This window comes from Macaca thibetana, chromosome 9 (genome assembly GCF_024542745.1).
Source record: "Macaca thibetana thibetana isolate TM-01 chromosome 9, ASM2454274v1, whole genome shotgun sequence".
Taxonomy (NCBI): Eukaryota; Metazoa; Chordata; class Mammalia; order Primates; family Cercopithecidae; genus Macaca; species Macaca thibetana.
This window is the reverse complement of record NC_065586.1, coordinates 99,404,242-99,422,566: the sequence shown is the minus strand read 5'-3', so window position 1 is coordinate 99,422,566 and position 18,325 is coordinate 99,404,242. Positions and strand designations below refer to the sequence as shown.

The following is an 18,325-nucleotide window of genomic DNA, read 5'->3' as shown; positions in this document are numbered from 1 at the left end:
CGTCTGCCACCACACCTGGCTAATTTTGTATTTTTAGTAGAGATGGGGATTCACCGTGTTGGCCAGGCTGGTCTCGAACTTCTGACCTCAGGTGATCCGCCCGCCTCAGCCCCCCAAAATTCTTAGATTACAGGCATGAGCCACTGCGCCCAGCCAAGCCTTGGCAACTTTCAGTCTGCTTTTTATTGCAGTAGATTTGTATTTTGTTTTTGTTTTTTGAGACAGGGCCTCACTCTGTCACCCAGGCTGGAATGCAGTGGCACCATCATGGCTCACTGCAGCCTTGAACTCCTGGGCTCAAGCAATCCTCCCACCTCAGCCTCCCAAGTAGCTGGGACTACAGGTGTGCACCACCATGCCCAGGTAATTCTTGTATTTTTTGTAGAGATGGGGTTTTGCCATGTTGCCCAGGCTGGTCTCAAACTCCTGGAGTCATGTGGTCCACCCACCTCAGACTCCCAAAATACTGGGATTACAGGTGTGAGCCACCACACTCGGCCCCAGTTGATTTTTAAATACTTTTTTTTTTCTGAGACGGAGTTTTGTTCTGCCCAGGCTGGAGTGAAGTGGTGCAATCTCAGCTCACTGCAACCTCCACCTCCTGGGTTCAAGAAATTCTCCTCCCTCAGCCTCCTGAGTAGCTGGGATTACAGGTGCGGGCCACCATGCCCGGCTACTTTTTGTATTTGTAGTAGAGATGGAGTTTCACCATGTTGGCCAGGCTGGTCCTCAACTCTTGACTTCAGGTGATCCACCTACCTCTGCCTCCCAAAATGCTAGGATTACAGGCGTGAGCCACCATGCCCAGCCTTAAATACATTTTAAAAGCTATTTTATGTTTATCCTTAGAGCCATTAATGGTGGCACTGGTCCTCTGCTTGAGTTCACAGGTAAGTTCTAGAAGTTTATCCCCACAATTATTTGTGACTTACATTAACTCTGGAGCTAAACTTTGGGCTGTAGCTTGCAGACAGTTGCTCAGATTTTGCCTCGTTAGCCAATGCGGTAGAATGAATTCTAAGTGTCTTGGATTGACCACCTCTTGTAGAATTGTCCCTTCTGTAATATGCCCTCATTTCCTGGCCCCTTGATGGGAAGCTACAGAATTCCTTTGCTGAATTATAAGAAAGCCCACCCCACCTCCCCCCCGCCTTTTTTTTTAAATAGAAAACTATGTAATTTTTGTCTATGTAATTTTTGTCAGAAGCAGAGGTGATTTGTGGTTGGCTGGGCCCAAAGTCCAGTTTTGAGATACCACCACCTCCTGGCAATGCAGGAAGGCAGCGGCTGAGGAAGTCTGCAAGTGTAGCAGTTTGCCTGGAGGATTTGGTGTTGCAAAAGGTTTCTGGGACAGAGAAACCTTAAGTAAAACATGGTGAGAAAGAGGTGAAACAAGATAAAAAGAAAGATTTCTACTCCCTTCAACAAGGGGATTTATGTAGAAAGGAAATATAAGGGCCAGGTGTGGTGGCTCCCACCTGTAATCCCAGTACTTTGGGAGGCCAAGGTGGGTGGATCATTAGAGGTCAGAAGTTCGAGACCAGCCTGGCCAACATGATGAAACCCCCGTCTCCACTGAAAATACAAAAATTAGCTGGGCGTGGTGGCACATACCTGTAGTCCCAGCTACTTGGGAGGCTGAGGCAGGAGAATCGCTTGAACCCAGGAGGTGGAGGTTGCAGTGAGCCAAGATCGTGCCACCGCACTCCAGCCTGAACAACAGAGCAAGACTCCATCTCATTAAAACACACACACACACACACACACACACACACACACACACACACAAAAAGAAAAAAACCACATAGAGAAGAAAAGCAAGCATTGTAGAGTCAGACAGAAGACAAAGGTTCAAATCTCAGCCCTGCCACTTCCTGTGTGATATCAGACCAGGGTCTTAACCTTGATTCTGAGGTTCTACTTCTTCATTTGTAAAATGGGGATACAAATACTATACCTAACGAGTGGTTGTGAAGTTTATATAATTCTATGTTTACTACCTCATATAGCATCTGACACATAGTAAATAGGTACTGAATAAAGTCTAGCTATTAATAAGTCTCAAGATGCAGGGGATATAATTGTCTAATGAATCTGAAAGTCATATGGGATATCATTAGCACATGCTGCAGGCTTTCCCCTCATCTCCTGAATCCATTTTGTCGTCTTGTTTACATAACAGTTGCTGTCACTTGCTTTCCTTCCCTTGACCTCTCTGCTTTGATTCTGAACATTTTCCATGTTAATGAATTAATCATTTTTCAACTCTGTAAGTTACTCTTGTTTTTTTTGAGGCAGAGTCTCACTCTGTCGCCCAGGCTGGAGTGCACTGGCGTGATCTTGACTCACTGCAGCGTCCACCTCCCGGGCTGAAGTGATCCTCCCACCTCAGTTCCCCAGTAGCTGTAACTACAGGTGCCACCATAGTTGGCTAATTTTTATATTTTTTTGAGAGATGAGGTCTCCCTATGTTGCCCAGGCTGGTCTCGAACCCCTGGGCTCAGGCCATCTGCCCCCCCTTAGCCTCCCAAAGTGCTGGGATTCCAGGCGGGAGTCACCACGCTTGGCCAGTATCTTTCTTCTATAAATGAGTTCATGGCAATTAAGGGTGACTGATTTCTGAGCTGAAGGTGAGAAATCAGGCAGAGCCAGACTGACTCTACACCCAAACAGTGCTTCTCTCAGTGAAAAGGCAGGAACCACAGAACACAAATTATGTTGGTGGGATTCGTGTGACTTTTAATTTCTTATTTTACTAATGTCTTACAATAAGTGTGAGGAGTAAAGACAGGAATGGCGTAAAAGTAAGAAGAGAAAAGTATCTTTCAAGTTCCTTGAACTATTGAAGCATGTGCTAGGATAAGAAAGTTCAGTAAAAGCATCATGTCCTTATCACCAGAGCTCTTAAAGGAGACATGGAACAGAGACGGGGCAACTCTTCAGCTCTGGCAGAAGTGACTGCTGGACAGAGAACAAATCCTGCATCAGCCTTGGCACACATGAAAGACTGGGCAACGCAGATGCTACACAGTTGGGCAGATGAAGAGCTGACTGTCCAGAATCTACTTCTAGCAAGCGAGTAGGCGCATGCACACCCCTTCTCTGGTCTGGGTGTCTCTTCCTCTCCGGCAGGACCCCACCAACTGTGCAGCCATGGGGTAAGTGTTGGGGAAGTCTTTTAGAAAAGAGAAAGATTTCTTTCTTATGTTTGCTGGTGGTGTTGATTGACCAGAAGTGGTTGTTTTTTTTTTTTTTTTTTACTTTGGGGCAGTAGCATTGTGTTCTGGTGACAAAATATCCTACACTTAGCACTCGTAAAAGGCATAGGAGAGTGAAAGCGAGGCCTTTTTAGGACCTAGACTAGTGGGAAGGGGAATACATGGATTCTAAGTGTAAGGGGATGAAAAAGCTAATTCTATATCACCACAAATGAACTGACACGTAAATGACACCTTGGCTTTTTCCACTCATAGAAACACTCACTTCCTCTAGCTTATACTACTAAATCTAAGGTCAGTTTCATCACAGTTTGGAATAACTATTTACTGTGCTTCTAAAGTAAAGGTGAAAAGCTACATCCTTAATAGTTTTTTTATCCTAATTAAATGGATTTGTGTAAGCTGAAAGCCTAAAGTCTAGGGATTCTTTTCATTATTTTATATGTTAGGGGAAACCCTTAAAATTCATCACTGCCATTTTTTTAACCTACAGAATTGAAAGAATATGAAATGGGCAGGGATAAGTAATTACACGAATCATAGACATGGTCAACATGCATCTAATTTTACCCACTGAGCAAAGAGAGCAAATGGGGGTAAGTTCTTTTGAGAAGAACCAAAATGTGTTTAAATGGGAAGAATACTACACTAGACTATTTTTTTCCTACATGGAAGAAAAGGATATATGCAATTGAGGGAGGTGGAAGGTGTCCATTAAACAAATGCCTATTATTTGTGAAATAGTTCTATCAGAGTGGATTTGGGTGTGGACCATTAGTTTATCTTTGGCAGTGATCTTACGTTTTAGGTAGAGTAAGATTATTTAGCTGGATAATGGCTGGGTAGCGTGAATAGTTTTAATTTCAGTTCACAGCAAATGACGATGATCACAGATTTAGCACCTTAGTTTGTACTTCCTCTGCACCTGAATCATCGATCACTGTGAAGTGTGAGCTGAAGGTCAGAAAGCTGTATTCTTAGATAACTCATCTGTGATTGCTCCAGGACTGCAGTTTACTTCAATCTAAGGGGTGGTTTTCTTATTACAGAAGGTAAGTATTCAATACTAAATATGAGACTGAAGCCTTGAAGATATTTTATAGTGGTGGCAGGTGTTATGGTTCAGGAATAGGCTGTTTAACAAGTCAAATGCATATCATTCCCTCTTAAGCATTAACTTTTTCGAAGCAATGGAATTATATTTTTTGGCTTGAAATGGTGGTTTCTTCTATATTTGATTTCTCGGTTTTCTTAGTAGATATCACTGTCTCCTCTAATATTTCTTCAAAACTTTCTCCTATCTGGGAGGTTTTCTTAGAGGCTACCTTAGATGCCTCCTCCTCCTCCTCCTCTTTCTTAAGTGATAGCCCAGTGGATGAGACTTTGGAGGTTGCAGAACTGAGGATTCTAGGTGGGAGCAGATAACTTGGATTGGGAAGTGGATTCAGCCCCGAAATGCTTAACCCACTGGTGCTAAAACGTGTCTCCTCGCCTTCCAGCAGTTTCCTGTAAATCCAACAGAGAAAAACTCTTAGGAAGTCAATAACTTTTTCCCCCTAGAACTCAACTCTCCAGTCCTGATTCATTTGAGAGAGATTCCAAAGGACTTTGGAGTTTCTTCATGAGACTGAAACCAACAAATACTTAATTTCAAAGCTCAAAGCGTTGGACCGCGTGCATACACATGCACACACACACTCCTTCCGCACCAGCTATGTTTAAAGCATTGTCAAAGGGAAACCTATCCTATTCACAAATACATTCCAGGAGGAAAACCTACAACTCCCCTTGGTCACATCACACCCATTTTTGGCAATTAGCAACAAAGCTCTAGGGAGAAGTAATTTTCCTAATTAACACCTTAGCTGCAATAGGGATAAGGAGGTGAGATGTCCACAAAGGTGGTAGAAACTGCTTTATTCAAGAGATTTGTACTTTTTCAGTGTATAAGAGTACAAAATTTGAGATTTGTACTTTTTCAGTGTATAAGAGTACAAAAGGAATAGAACCAGCAATAACAAAAGCCAGTGAATGACACTATTTCAGATAACAGATTTTTATCAGCGTGACTGAAACAGTCCTATAAAAGAGTGGCCCCCAAACCATGTTTCTCATAACTCTTAATAGTTTTTTAATCATCTTTTTTTTTGAGACAGAGTCTCACTGTCTCCCAGGCTGGAGTGCAGTGGCATGATCGCAGCTCACTGCAACCTGCATCTCCCAGGTTCAACCTATTCTCCTGCCTCAGCCTCCAGAGTAACTGGGACTACAGGTGTGCGCCACCACGCCTGGCTAATTTTTGTATTTTTAGTAGAGACGGGGTTTCACTATGCTGGCCAGGCTGGTCTTGAACTCCTGATCTCAAGTGATCCACCTACCTCGGCCTCCCAAAGTGCTGGGATTATAGGAGTGAGCCACCGCACCCGGCCCCAAACCCTATTTTTAAAGTTACGAGTCTCTTGGGTTTCTATTTTAACCTCTGTGTACTCACATTATCCCCTTAAATCCTTTCAGAGGTACACAGAATACTCCGGGACTAGTAAGATGGAGCTGGATTATATCTAAGTAGAGGGATGGAGCAGTCGGCTCAGCTGAAAGGGGCCAGTGATGCCCTTCTTCCCTCCCTCACCAGTCAGAAGCCAGAGAGACCAGACCCACTTATTTGGGCAGTATTGCCCCTAGGTGACTGGATTTACTTGGGTAAGCAGGCCCTTTGCAGTACCTGTAAGCTGCTATCTCAATATCAAGAGCCATTTTGACATTGAGCAAGTCCTGGTATTCCCGAAGGTGGCGTGCCATCTCACTCTTGGTGTTCCTCAGATCATTCTCCAGCTGCCCAATGCTATCCTGAAAAGTAACATATCCAAAATAGTTAGGCCAAACCAGCTGAAATTCCTCAGGATTTCCAGAAGGCAAGGATTCCCAACCCTGACTACACATTAAAACCACCTACTGAACTTATAACTTGCTTATATCCAGGCCTGTCCCTGAGCCCAGATCCAGATTCATTGGTTCTGGGGTGGGGTCCCAGCATTTGCATTTTTTTCATAAAGGTCCCCAGGAGATTTGAACTCATGGTGAGGACTGGGAACTTTTACCCAAAGGGCAAGTGAACACCTGCCCTTTTCAGGATAGCCACAAGGCATATAGTTCTCAACTGAAGATGGAGATGATTTTTTTTTTTTTACACTTACTATCCCTCCCTTGCTTACCGTATTGCTGCTAAATAACTGTTGTAGTATGTGCTTTCCAAAATCCAAAGCCTCAGTTTAGCAGCTTAGATTCAGAAAATTCCAACTGTGGAAAGCACAGAGAGCTTTCCAGCAAGACCTCTCTGCCTCCATTCATTTTGATGATTTCCTAGAAGCCTGCTAATCAGTCACTTTACTGAGAGCATTTTACAGTATAGGTAAGGAGAAAGCAGAAATACTCCACAGAATTTTTTAAAAACCAAGGCATGGAAGAGAAATCGCTTTATATTTATATATTTATAGTCCTGGAGCAGCCAGAAGGAATTTTTTTTTTTTTTGAGACAAGGTCTTGCTCTGTTGCCTAGGCTGGAGTACAGTGGTGTGATCACAGCTTACTGGCAGCCTCAAAACTCCTGGGCTCAAGTGATCTTCCTGCCTTAGCCTCCCCAAGCAGCTGGGACTAACAGGTGTGCACTACCATGCCTGGGTAATTAAAAACAATTTTTGTGCCGGGCGCGGTGGCTCAAGCCTGTAATCCCAGCACTTCGGGAGGCCGAGACGGGTGGATCACGAGGTCAGAAGATCAAGACCATCCTGGCGAACACAGTGAAACCCCATCTCTACTAAAACTACAAAAAACTAGCCAGGCGAGGTGGCGGGCGCCTGTAGTCCCAGCTACTCGGGAGGCTGAGGCAGGAGAATGGCGTGAACCCGGGAGGCAGAGCTGCAGTGAGCTGAGATCCGGCCACTGCACTCCAGCCTGGGCGACAGAGCAAGACTCCGTCTCAAAAAAACAAACAAACAAACAAACAAACAAAAAAACAATTTTTGTTTTGTAGAGATGAGGTCTTATTTTGTTGTCCAGGCTGGGTTCGAACTCCCGGCCTCAAGAGACACTCCTGCCTTTACCTCCTAAAGTGCTTAGATTACATGTATGAGCCACCATGCCCAGCCTGGTCTTTTCTTTTGCTCCTTAACTATACTAAGTTCATTGCTGTCCCAGGCCCTTTAGGCTTGTTATGTCCTCTATCTAAAATGTCAGTCTTTACATGGCCGACTCCTTGTCATAGGAGATTCAGTTCACCTGGGCTTGGTGGCTTACAGCTGTAATCCCAGCACTTTGGAAGGCTGAGGCGGGAGAATCACCTGGAGTTGGGAGTTCGGGACCAGCCAGACCAACATGGAGAAACCCTGTCTCTACTAAAAATACAAAAATTAGCTGGGTGCAGTTGCAAGCGCCTGTAATCCCAGCTACTTGGGAGGCTGAGGCAGGAGAATTGCTTGAATCCGGGAGGCAGAGGTTGCAGTGAGCCAAGATCGTGCCACTGCACTCTAGCTTGGGCAACAAGAGTGAAACTTTTTTTTTTTTTTTTTTTTTTTTGAGACAGAGTCTTGCTCTGTCGCCCAGGCTGGAGTGCAGTGGCCGGATCTCAGCTCACTGCAGGCTCTGACTCCCGGGTTTATGCCATTCTCCTGCCTCAGCCTCCTGAGTAGCTGGGACTATAGGCGCCCGCCACCTTGCCCGGCTAGTTTTTTGTATTTTTTAGTAGAGACGGGGTTTCACCGTATTAGCCAGGATGGTCTCGATCTCCTGACCTCGTGATCCGCCCATCTCAGCCTCCCAAAGTGCTGGGATTACAGGCTTGAGCCACCGCGCCCAGCCAAGTGTGAAACTCTGTCTCAAAAAAAAAAAAAAAGATTCAGTTCAAATGTCCTCTCCTGCCAGGCACGATGGCTTATGCCTGTAATCCCAGCACTTTGGGAGGCTGAGGCAGGAAGATCACCTGGGGTCAGGAGTTCGAGACCAGCTAGACCAACATGGAGAAACCCCATCTCTATTAAAAATACAAAAATTAGCCAGGCGTGGTGGCGCATGTCTATAATCCTAGCTACTAGGGAGGCTGACGCAGGAGAATCACTTGAATACGGGAGGTGGAGGTTGCAGTGAGCCGAGATCGCGCCATTGCACTCCAGCCTGGACAACAAGAGTGAAACTCCATCTCAAAATAAATAAATAAATAAATAAATAAATAAATAAATAAATAAATAAAATGTCCTCTCCTCAGACAGGTCTTCCTTTGCATCCAATTTAAGTATTTACCCTTGACCAATCCAACACTTTACTTTAAGCCAGAGCAGCTGCTGGCCCTTGCAAGAACCTTGTGCAAATTAGAAAAAGATACCCCCAAAGGGAGAACAAATTAGAAAAAAAGCACTCAGTTGAATGCAGCCACCCTGCTCTTAGCTCTTACCATTATATGAAATTATCTTCCTCTTTTTTTTTTTTTTCCGAGATGGAGTCTTGCTCTGTTACCCAGGCTGGAGTGCAGTGGCGCAATCTCAGCTCACTGCAACCTCTGCCTCCTGGGTTCAAACAATTCTCCTGCCTCCGCCTCCCGAGTAGCTGGGATTATAGGTGCACACCACCACGCCTGGCTAATTTTTGTATTTTTAGTAGAGATGAGGTTTCACCATGTTGGCCAGACTTGAACCCTTATCCTTGTGATCCACCGCCTCAGCCTCCCAAAGTGCTGGGATTACAGGCTTGAGCCACAGCGTCTGACCCCAGCAATTTATTAGTTTATACTAGTTTATTTTCTGTTGCTTTCCTCTAAAACAGAGTTTTACAACTTTGGCAGTATTGATGTTTTGGGCTGGCTAATTATTTGTTATTGTGAAATGCAAGATATTTAGTAGCATCCCTGGCTGGATGCCAGAAGCACATACTTCCCTCTCCCATTTGCGATAACAAGAAAACGTCTCTAGGGCATGGCGCGGTGGCTCATGCCTGTAATCCCAGCACTTTGGGTGGCTGAGGCAGGTGAATCACTTGAGGCTGAGCTGGGAGAATTGCTTGAGCCCAGTAGGCGGAGGTTGCAGCGAGCCATGATAGTGCCACTGTGCTCCAGTCTGGGTGACAGAGCAAGACCCTGTCTCAAAAAAAAAAAAAAAAAAAAAAAAAAAAAGGACACAACGATTGGGAGTTATTTTTTATTTTATTTTATTTTATTTTATTTTATTTTTGAGACGGAGTCTTGCTCTGTGCCCCAGGCTGGAGTGCAGTGGCGCGATCTCGGCTCACTGCAAGCTCCGCCTCCCGGGTTCACGCCATTCTCCTGCCTCAGCCTCCCGAGTAGCTGGGACTACAGGCGCCCACCACCTCGCCCGGCTAATTTTCTTGTATTTTTAGTAGAGACGGGGTTTCACCGTGTTAGCCAGGATGGTCTCGATCTCCTGACCTCGTGATCCGCCCGTCTCGGCCTCCCAAAGTGCTGGGATTACAGGCTTGAGCCACCGCGCCCCGCCGGGAGTTATTTTTAAGAAACAGTGATGCAGGATCAGACGTGGTGGCTCACGCCTGTAATCCCAGCCCTTTGGGAGGCCAAGGCAGGCAGATTGCGAGGTCAAGAGATTGAGGCTATCCTGGCCAACATGGTGAAACCCCGTCTCCACTAAAAATACAAAAATTAGCTGGGCGTGGTGGCGCGTGCCTGTAATCCCAGCTACTTGGGAGGCTGAGGCAGGAGAATCACTTGAACCCGGGAGGCGGAGGTTGCAGTGAGTCAAGATCATGCCATTGCACTCCAGCCTGGGCAACAAGAGCAAAACTCCATCTCAGGAAAAAAAAAAAAAAAAAAGAAACAGTGATGCAGATAAACATATCAGAAATCTCAAGAAAGTTAAGTGTTGACAGGCCCTTGAAACTCCCCTGTGTGAGAATGATAAAGCAATGGTGAAAGGTAGGGCTAAGACATCAGGGGGTGCAAACTTCCAAATCAAGAGAATTTGCAGAATTAAAATTCCTGCCACCTACCTGTTCTATAAATATTGACAGGAATACTGCAAAGAAGAGTCTCAATTGACTGACGGGTACAGAGCAAGGAATGACAGCCAGTAGGAAAAATACACATTATACTGGACCATGATGCATATATTTCAAAGTGTGTTAAGAGATCATGAGGTCTTAAAGAGATTTTTACCAAGAAATTTTACCTGATAGTTCCTATTTGAGGTTACAATCAATTCTGCTACTGACATATTAGGGACAAGAGAATCAATATTACTGTGGTAAGAGGGAAAAGAGTCTAGGGTGAGGGAAAAAGGAGAAAGAAGAAAATATGATTATGCAAAGAAGGAGGAGGAATGCTATATGAAGATAAGAGGAGGATTTCATCAGGAACTTTGGGTTGCAGTTTTTGCTCTGCCACTAACACCCATTGGACCTCAGCCTGTTTTCTACATTTTAGTTCCTTCCAATTTTCTACTTCCGCATATGAAAAGTTATAATGTTTATTCTTTTTCTAAGGTGTTCTGAGATCCTCAAATTAGGATTTCAATTTAATATATCTCACATATACATTAATATATGATGAGTCCATTATCTGTTAAATTAGTAGGCATTAGAACAGCATGGCACACAGGAAGAACTCAGTAAATGTTAGTGATTTTTATTCTTGATAATATCATACCACGTGGCCCTCTATCCTTTTGATGATATGGACAAATTAATCACAAGCCCTCACTATTACCAACCCCTTAGATAACAAAGAAATGTATAAAAACACTTTAATATTGGATAGTTGGAGGCATATACCCTAAAGTACCAGATTTTTTTTAATAACAATTTTGAATAAAAAGCCTTTCTAAAGTGGCTTATACCCCTCACAATCAGGACATTAAACATAATGCCACCTTCCACAGTAATTAAGGGTCATGATAATAATCAATTTTAAAAATAATTCGGTGACATCTTTTAGGTCAACTGAGGTATATTAGGCTGTTTAATTCTACCCTAAATGGCCCCAAAGTGCAGTGTTTGAAATTGTGGATGCTCATTGATTTTCTTTGTTCTGAAAGATGAACAGATCTACTGTTGCTCATTCTTAACAATGCCTGACTCCAGTGGTCCCCGTTCTCTATCTTGCTGCAGTCTTGAAACCAAATAAAAAAGCATTTTGAAATCATGTTAAGAATGAATAGGCTGGGGGCAGTATAGGTGCCAAGTTCCTAATGTGTGGCTTAGAGATAGATGATATGTCTCATCAGCAGGTTAATTAGGTCCTTGCTTAAAACACGATTGTTTCACAGCTGTGTTTTCTGAATAAGAGGTGGTTGGGGAGCTGAGCTCTAGACAGATGAGATTTCCTTGAACTTCTAGGTTGCAGATTTCATAGATCTATTTTACAGATCACTGTAGAGAAAAGCACAACTTTGCTCCTTTCAGAAGGAACTGTGCTGTGTGCTGACCATTGATTGCTCTTCAATGTCTGGTCTCTTTGTTTGCGCTCTCCTCCCCACATCAGGCTGAGTCTTGCATTGCCCTTCAGAAGCCCTGCCAAAGATGGCCTCCAGCTCGAGATCTGAGCAGAGCGCTGCAGTCTGTCCCCTCCCCCAACCACGCAGCTGCTGCCGGCTTAGCCTGAGGGAACGGGAGAGCGGCACGCCCAGCTTCAGCTGGGGTCTCTCCTGGAGGAGCTAAGACAAACGCTGAGCATCGTGTCCATGGTTGGAAGGATGCCGGGTGAAGTAAGAGAAATGACTGGCCACACTAACATCTGCAGTGGTGAAGAACGACAGGGCTGTGGATTTCAGCACGTTTGGGGGGCCCTGGGTCAGGGGGGCAGTAGTGAGTGCCCCACATCTGATTGAAAGAGGCTATTTAGAATTACTGCTCTGCATAATCAACTTTAGTGGGGACAGAGGATTTTTATTTGTGGTTCACCATGCGTGCTTTATTCTCACACCTATCTTTCCTTTGTCCCCATCTTTTTCTTTCCTCCACCACACTCGAAAATCCTGCATTATACGTATCTCTGTAAACTACTTTACTGGAAGAAGTGGTTTAGATCAGTGTACTCCAAAATCAGCCTGAGGACCAACAGGATGCAGCACTTTTATTGAAAAATGCATATTCCTGGGCCCTACCTGTGAACTGCTGAATCCATATCTTTGGGAGTGGGCCTGATAATTTAAGCCCCCAACTGACCTTAGAGTGTCACTGGGTTTAGGATCCACTAGTTTAAATTTATTTCTATAAGGATGCTATCATGGTAGCCCAGGTGACAGTAATGCAGTAAGATAGGGAGGGGCAAACAAAACAAAATGAAACAAAAACCAGGTGGAAGAGCTTAAAAAGATCAAATGTAGCTAATTTTAGAAATGGATCTATCAAGCTATGGATTTATATGCAGCCACTGTCACCTCCAATCTCCACGGGGCCAGCCCCTTCCTGCTATTTAATTAGGCTGTACTCCAATCTCATAATGGAGAGAAAAGAGCAGGCTTGGCTTGTCTCCCTGGAGAGCATTAACCTGCAGTGATCTTGATCATTCAGCAAGGTCTTTCAAGGAAAGCTTCAACTTTCCAAGACTGACCACAGTAGAGGTCTGAGACCCCGAGTACCCTCCAAGAATGTCTTTTGACATCTTTAACAGAACTGGGACTCTAAAGGTGCCGAAGTAGCTATGTAGGCACCAGAATTGCCCTATGTCAGAAATGGAAACCCCATCAGCTTTTTATGCAGAGGGGAGCTGCATTTGGCTTTTGAAGACAATAGCCTGAGCTCTTCCTAATCTCTTCTCTTGCCTGATTCAGACTCTCTCATACACTATTGTGTACTTACTGTGTCACCTTGAATCATTTTTTACCCTTTCAAAAGTGTAAGAAGGTTTCTTTCCTCAAATAGGCTATCAGCTCTCTAAGGCAGAGAAGATGTGACTTTAATGGGGCCTTCCTGTGTTTCATAGAGGGTGTCAAGTTTGAAAAGAAAAATGGCCCTACCATTAATCTCTGTAGCAAAAGAAGGAGAACAGCCTCCCATTACTGCAGTGAAAGGTGGGGATGAGATGAGAGGGCAAGAAAACAATGGCTAACTCTCACTGTAGAAAGGGAAGCTTTTCACCTTGGTCAGTACTGCTAAGACTGTTAGAACAGTCAGAGACACCCTTGTGGCATCAGGCCTTTAGGATCTGCAGGTAATGCTTGAGCCTCACCTTAGCCTTAGGTCCCAAGGATTAGGGAACCAGCTCTCTGTTGTCTGACCTCCTCTTCCACTCCCATCAGCAGGTCCTCTGTGGCTCTAAAGGCTCAAGCTGATGGGGGCAGCACTGCAGAACTGCAGATACTGCAGTTTCTCTGTTGTTTTTGTTTGTTTCCTGTAGACCATGTCTGGATGACCCTACCATCATTGTCTAATGATGAAAGCCTTTTACAGCAAACAAGCCAGGCAAAACTGTCACTACCTCTTAGAATGTATGGGCTATAAAAAGCAAACAGAGAACATGGAAAAGCCCAATTCAGCTGGCAGTTCTGAGTAACTTATCCTTTTTTTGTAGAAGTACTGGGCTAGCCCTCCAGAAGACCACCTAGCTCGTCCTTGGAGGCTTCTAGAAGAAAAAAATGAAGTCTCAATTAGCCAAATGTGATTAATTCAGGCCATCCAGGGGTTATGGTACATAATGAAAAGTTCAAGTTATGGATTTTGAAGCAGAGATGGAAGTACTTATTTGAATGATAATGCAATACCAAACTAACCTAAACAGTTCAAGCAGGCTTTTTTCCTTCATCAAAGGAAGTTATTTGTGACAAACAGCAAATACCTGCACATCAATAAGAATTCTTTAGCTTCTGATTAAAATGTTACTTTTGAGATTTCATTCCTTTCTTGGTTCCATTTTACCAGTGTTCCAAGCCCTATTAATTTCACCAAATGTAAACTTTAATCCCAGCTAGAATTATTGCAAGTTTCTGAATTATTGTCATTCAAAGGAGCTTTTATTGTACCTTGAAACTGAACCACACTATTTCAATTCTTTTCTACACCTTCCATTTACCCTGTCTCCTGCCTCTGTGCCCTTTGCGGTCATAATCCCAGAATGTCTTATATAGTAAAACTGAAGATGCAGTGGCCTTTGTTGGGAAGAAACAGCCAATCAATACCTTCACAGAAGCTTAGAGGACAGGGAAAGATGGAAAAAAATACATACACTAGAACAAAGAAAAACCATCTCTGTGACTTATCACATACACTTACGATGAAAAAAATATTAACAAAGTAGGAATTTTGAAGTGGGACCTCATAGCTGCTGAGCAAATTAAATGGTTTTTTAGTGCTAAGCCATCCATGAAAGCCAAAATTGATGTTGTCTATAAGGTGACCTTTGATTGCAGGTAGCCAAGACTGATGTGTTGGTGTTGCAGGAAAAAAAAAAATCAAAGCAGTTAATTGTCTAGAGATTCATAACTGGGACACGAGACGGGAGAGACATCATTTCCGAGATGGGAAGAACTCGAGATCAGCACCGTGGACAGCGCCCCGAACTTTCACATTTTGCCAATAGGCGAACGCTTTCTTTAGGAGGAAATGTCAGCGGGTGGACAAGGCAATAGTGTGTGTGTTGGGGGAAGAGGGTAGAGCAGGTTGGTTGCCACTAGCTCAAGCATCGCTCAGCTTGTTGGCTCCCAATCTCTACTTTTTGGAGGGCGAAAGTCAAGAAAATGGGATAGGACTCTTCCCAGTTCAGTATCGCATTCTTCCTTCAACCCTGAAGTAGACCATACTCCATAAATATCTTCTAGGGCGCACAGAAAGCCTTTCAAAGTCAACCAAACAAGCCAGATAGCCGAGATAGCACCGCCCACGTAACCTGCCCCGTTGGGCTCAGTCCTACTTTGGGTGGGGCACTGTTCTCCGGGTCGCCAGTGTGTGTAGGCCCGCTTGCTGACAGGCAGGCAGAGTTAGGTTTTCGAACCTCAAAGAAATTTAAGGGCTTATTTGTTCGAAGGACTGGGGCAGGGACATAAATGAGGGGCATTCCCTAAAATTAACAGTGAAGACTCCAGGGCTTTTTGTTTACCAGTGCCTCCAGCCGGGGCTCTTCTCTCCTCTCTTTTGCCCTCCCCCTAAGTCCTGGGGCCCAGTTTTACCAGAGGAAGCGGGCGCGGGAGAGGGCAGGGCGCTCCTCCCCAAGCCCAGCCCCGGCCCTTACCTGGTAGCCAGCCACCTCGGCACTGTGCCGCTCCTCCAGCTCCAGGATCTGCCTCTCCAAGGACTCGTTGGCCCCGCGCAGGCCCTCGATCTCGATGGTGCGCGCCTGCAGCTGGCGCCGGTACTCGTGGATCTCCTCGCGGCTGGCCCGGATGGCCTCGGTGCTGCGCGCCGCCTGCTCGTTCAGGTTGGCGAACTTGGACTTGTACCATTCTTCCGCGGATTGCAGGTTCTTAGCGGCCAGGGACTCATACTGGGCGCGGATCTCCCTCAGCGCCGAGGTCAGATCTGGTTTAGCCACAGCCACATCCACCTCGGCCGCGGCCTGCGACGACGCCTGAAGCGTGGCCAGCAGCTCAGCTACCTCCTCGTCGTGCACCTGGCGCACGAAGGCCAGCTCGTCCAGCAGCGACTCCACCTTCTTTTCCAGGTCCAGGCGGGCCAGCGTGGCGCCGTCCACGTCGCGCTGCTGCGCCTTCAGGGCGCGCTCGGCGCCTTCGCGTCCGCGGCTCTCCTCCTCGCAGCGGGCCCGCAGCCGCTGCACCTCCTCGGCCAGCCCGTCGCGCTCCAGCAGGGCCTGCGCGCGCGCCGAGCTGGCCTCCTCCAGCTGCGCGCGCAGGTCGCGCAGCTCGCGCTGGAAGAGCTCGCCGACGCGCGACGGCTCGGCGTGGCGCTGTCGCAGCGCGGCCAGCTCGGCCTCCAGCGCGCGGTTCTGCGTCTCCAGCTGATGCACCTTCTCGATGAACACGGCGAAGCGGTCATTGAGGCCCTGCAGCTGCTCCTTCTCGTTGGTGCGGATGATCTTGTACTCGTTGGTGCGCGCCGCCGCCTGGCTCAGGTCCAGCCCTTCAGACGCCGGCGGCCGGCGATAGGCCAGGCCGAGGCCAAGCGACGAGGCCGAGGAGCAGGCGGCCGAGGAGGCCACATTGCTGCGGGACAGCGACTGCGAGCGGAAGCCGCCCGCGCCGCCGGCCCCGGAGAGGCGGGCGGACAGACGAGAGCCATCCCCGAACACCTTGCGGTAGGAGGAGGAGGAGCACAAGTAGTGCTCCGAGCCGAAGCTCATGGTGCCGGGATCCGGGCCGGACGTGCGGCTTCGGCGAGAGCTACAGAAGAAAGGAGAGGTGCGGCTGGTAGGGCGCGGCGGGGCGGTGCGCTCCGGCTTTTAAGGCGCTGGGGCTGGGGCGGCGCGTTGGGGGCGGAGCTCCTGCTCAGAGTCTGGCCGGGAGAGGGAAGGGGGGCATCCAGGAGCGGGGGCGGGGAGGAGCAGTGACTACCGCAGTTGCGCGCACGACGACCTGGGGCGCGGGGACAGGGCAGTCTGCGTCGGAGTCGCCCTTTTCTGCAGAGCCTCTCCCCAAGAATCGACTGCTTCGGAAGTGACTCGAGCGGAGGGGTGCCTAAATGACTGAGGTTTCCCATCCGGAAAGCACACAGCTCTGTCGCATCCCTTTACCATGTCCCCTCTTTCTTCTTTAACCCACTGGTAGACTAGGGGTTTCTGGGAGGTGTCCCCTACACCCACCCTCATCCTGGATTCCAGAGGGCGAGGCCGTGTTTTTCCAGTTACAGTGGGGACCCGCAGGGCGAGGCCTTGTCCCCTCCCTCAGGTGGCTCAGGGTCCCCAAGGACAAAGGTGGGAGATGCTATGTCAGAGAGCATCTCTCCAGCTGCCCCTCTGCAGCTCCAGGGGAGGCTCTGGGCGGAAAGATGTTCGGCAAGTGCCTCTCCCAGAAGAGAGGGGAGATGGGTAAAGAAAGTGACCCCGGGCTGCGGGAAGTGGGGAGAAACAGCGGTAGAGAGGGGAAAAGAGGCCAGACTTGGAGAAGCAAGAGGCACTGGGGGAATTGCTGGGGCTCATCGATAGGGCACTAAAGCATGGCACAGGCCAGGACCACAAGCTGGTGGAAAGGGGGCTGCAGACTTTTGTGTTTAGAGCGTTATATTTAAAAATATTTCGAAAGGAGCATTTTTAAACCAAGAGATTTCACCTGAAAAGAAATTGGATTTCTGGCTTCTTCTGAAAACGGGAAGAGCTGGGATGCCCACAGTGGGCAGAGGTGAGTTGCCCTTACCATTTGTATAAGAAGTGTGCTCTCGTGTTCACCACAGTCCCTGCCATTCTCCACTGAATTACGCCCACCTTCTTAATTCATTTACTTTACCTTTCTGACCATGTGGGCATTTGAGATTTCAGTCTGTGTAAATCCAGCAGGGTAGGTCCTCACCTGGCTTCGGAGAGCCACTGCCTGTGGAGATCTCTTTTTGGAGAAAAGAGATCCCTGCAAAAAGATTAAACTCCAGGAGTAGGGGAGAGTGCTGGTGACTGAGCCGGCCTCTTCTGCCACATGGAAGGGTTGGTGGGACAGAGGGTGAGAATCAAAGAATGGAATCTGGAAAGATGAAGGCTGGGAGGGGTCAGTGTGGAGTCTGTAATATGTACCCACTTTCAAGCTTCTAATATCATTCAGGATATGGATATGGCTTTGGAGAGGGAGTAGGAAGACCTTTTTAGTTATATTCCAGAATTCCAGACTGAGAGCCTGTGCAAGGATGTGATGGATGGTTTCCTGCAATCCCCTCCCTAAACCCAACTCATATCCTGTTACTGGTGGATGTGAAACCGTTCCTTTCATTTGAAAGAGGATGATGATGACTATAACTCTTTGTACCTATACAGCTTACAAAGCACCTTCACATGCCTCAGCTCAAGCTTTCATGACTCTTGGGAGGTAGGTGTTGTTATCCCCACATGCTTAGTAAGTGGCAGAAGCCACAATTCAAACCCATTGCCTCTGACTCTGAGTCCAATGTTCTTTCAATTACAAACCAGCATGCTGATTTGTTATTGGCCAAAACTCTTCCGAAGCCCACCTAGTCCTATTCTGGCTGCATGGAATTTTTTTTTTTTTTTGAGACAGTTTCACTCT

At 46.8% G+C, this 18,325-nt stretch overlaps 2 protein-coding genes across 2 annotated transcripts in view; one reads left to right on the top strand and one right to left on the bottom strand.

The window, feature by feature from the left end:
- Positions 1-2,713: 2,713 nt before the first annotated feature.
- INA (internexin neuronal intermediate filament protein alpha) lies at positions 2,714-16,552 on the bottom strand. Its single transcript, XM_050804160.1, has 3 exons — positions 15,397-16,552; positions 5,941-6,065; positions 2,714-4,724 (listed from the first exon to the last, which is right to left on the bottom strand). Exons 1-3 carry the CDS (start codon positions 16,459-16,461, stop codon positions 4,415-4,417), a joined length of 1,500 nt encoding a protein of 499 aa, XP_050660117.1. The 5' UTR covers positions 16,462-16,552; the 3' UTR covers positions 2,714-4,414.
- Positions 16,500-18,325, top strand: part of NT5C2 (5'-nucleotidase, cytosolic II) — a 183,834-nt gene continuing 182,008 nt past the window's right edge. The window contains exon 1 of the mRNA XM_050804131.1: positions 16,500-16,519. The gene's annotated coding sequence lies outside the window, so the exon portion shown is untranslated. The remainder of the gene's footprint in view (positions 16,520-18,325) is intronic.

What these genes read in the sequence shown, in the direction of transcription:
- INA (XM_050804160.1), bottom strand. Translation starts at nt 16,461, where the DNA reads ATGAGCTTCGGCTCGGAGCACTACTTGTGCTCCTCCTCCTCCTACCGC. An exon ending in CCGAGGTGGCTGGCTACCAG is followed by an intron (nt 6,066 to 15,396) that starts GTAAGGGCCGGG and finishes GTTACTTTTCAG; the next exon opens with GATAGCATTGGGCAGCTGGA. An exon ending in ATTGAGATAGCAGCTTACAG is followed by an intron (nt 4,725 to 5,940) that starts GTACTGCAAAGG and finishes TTGGATTTACAG; the next exon opens with GAAACTGCTGGAAGGCGAGG.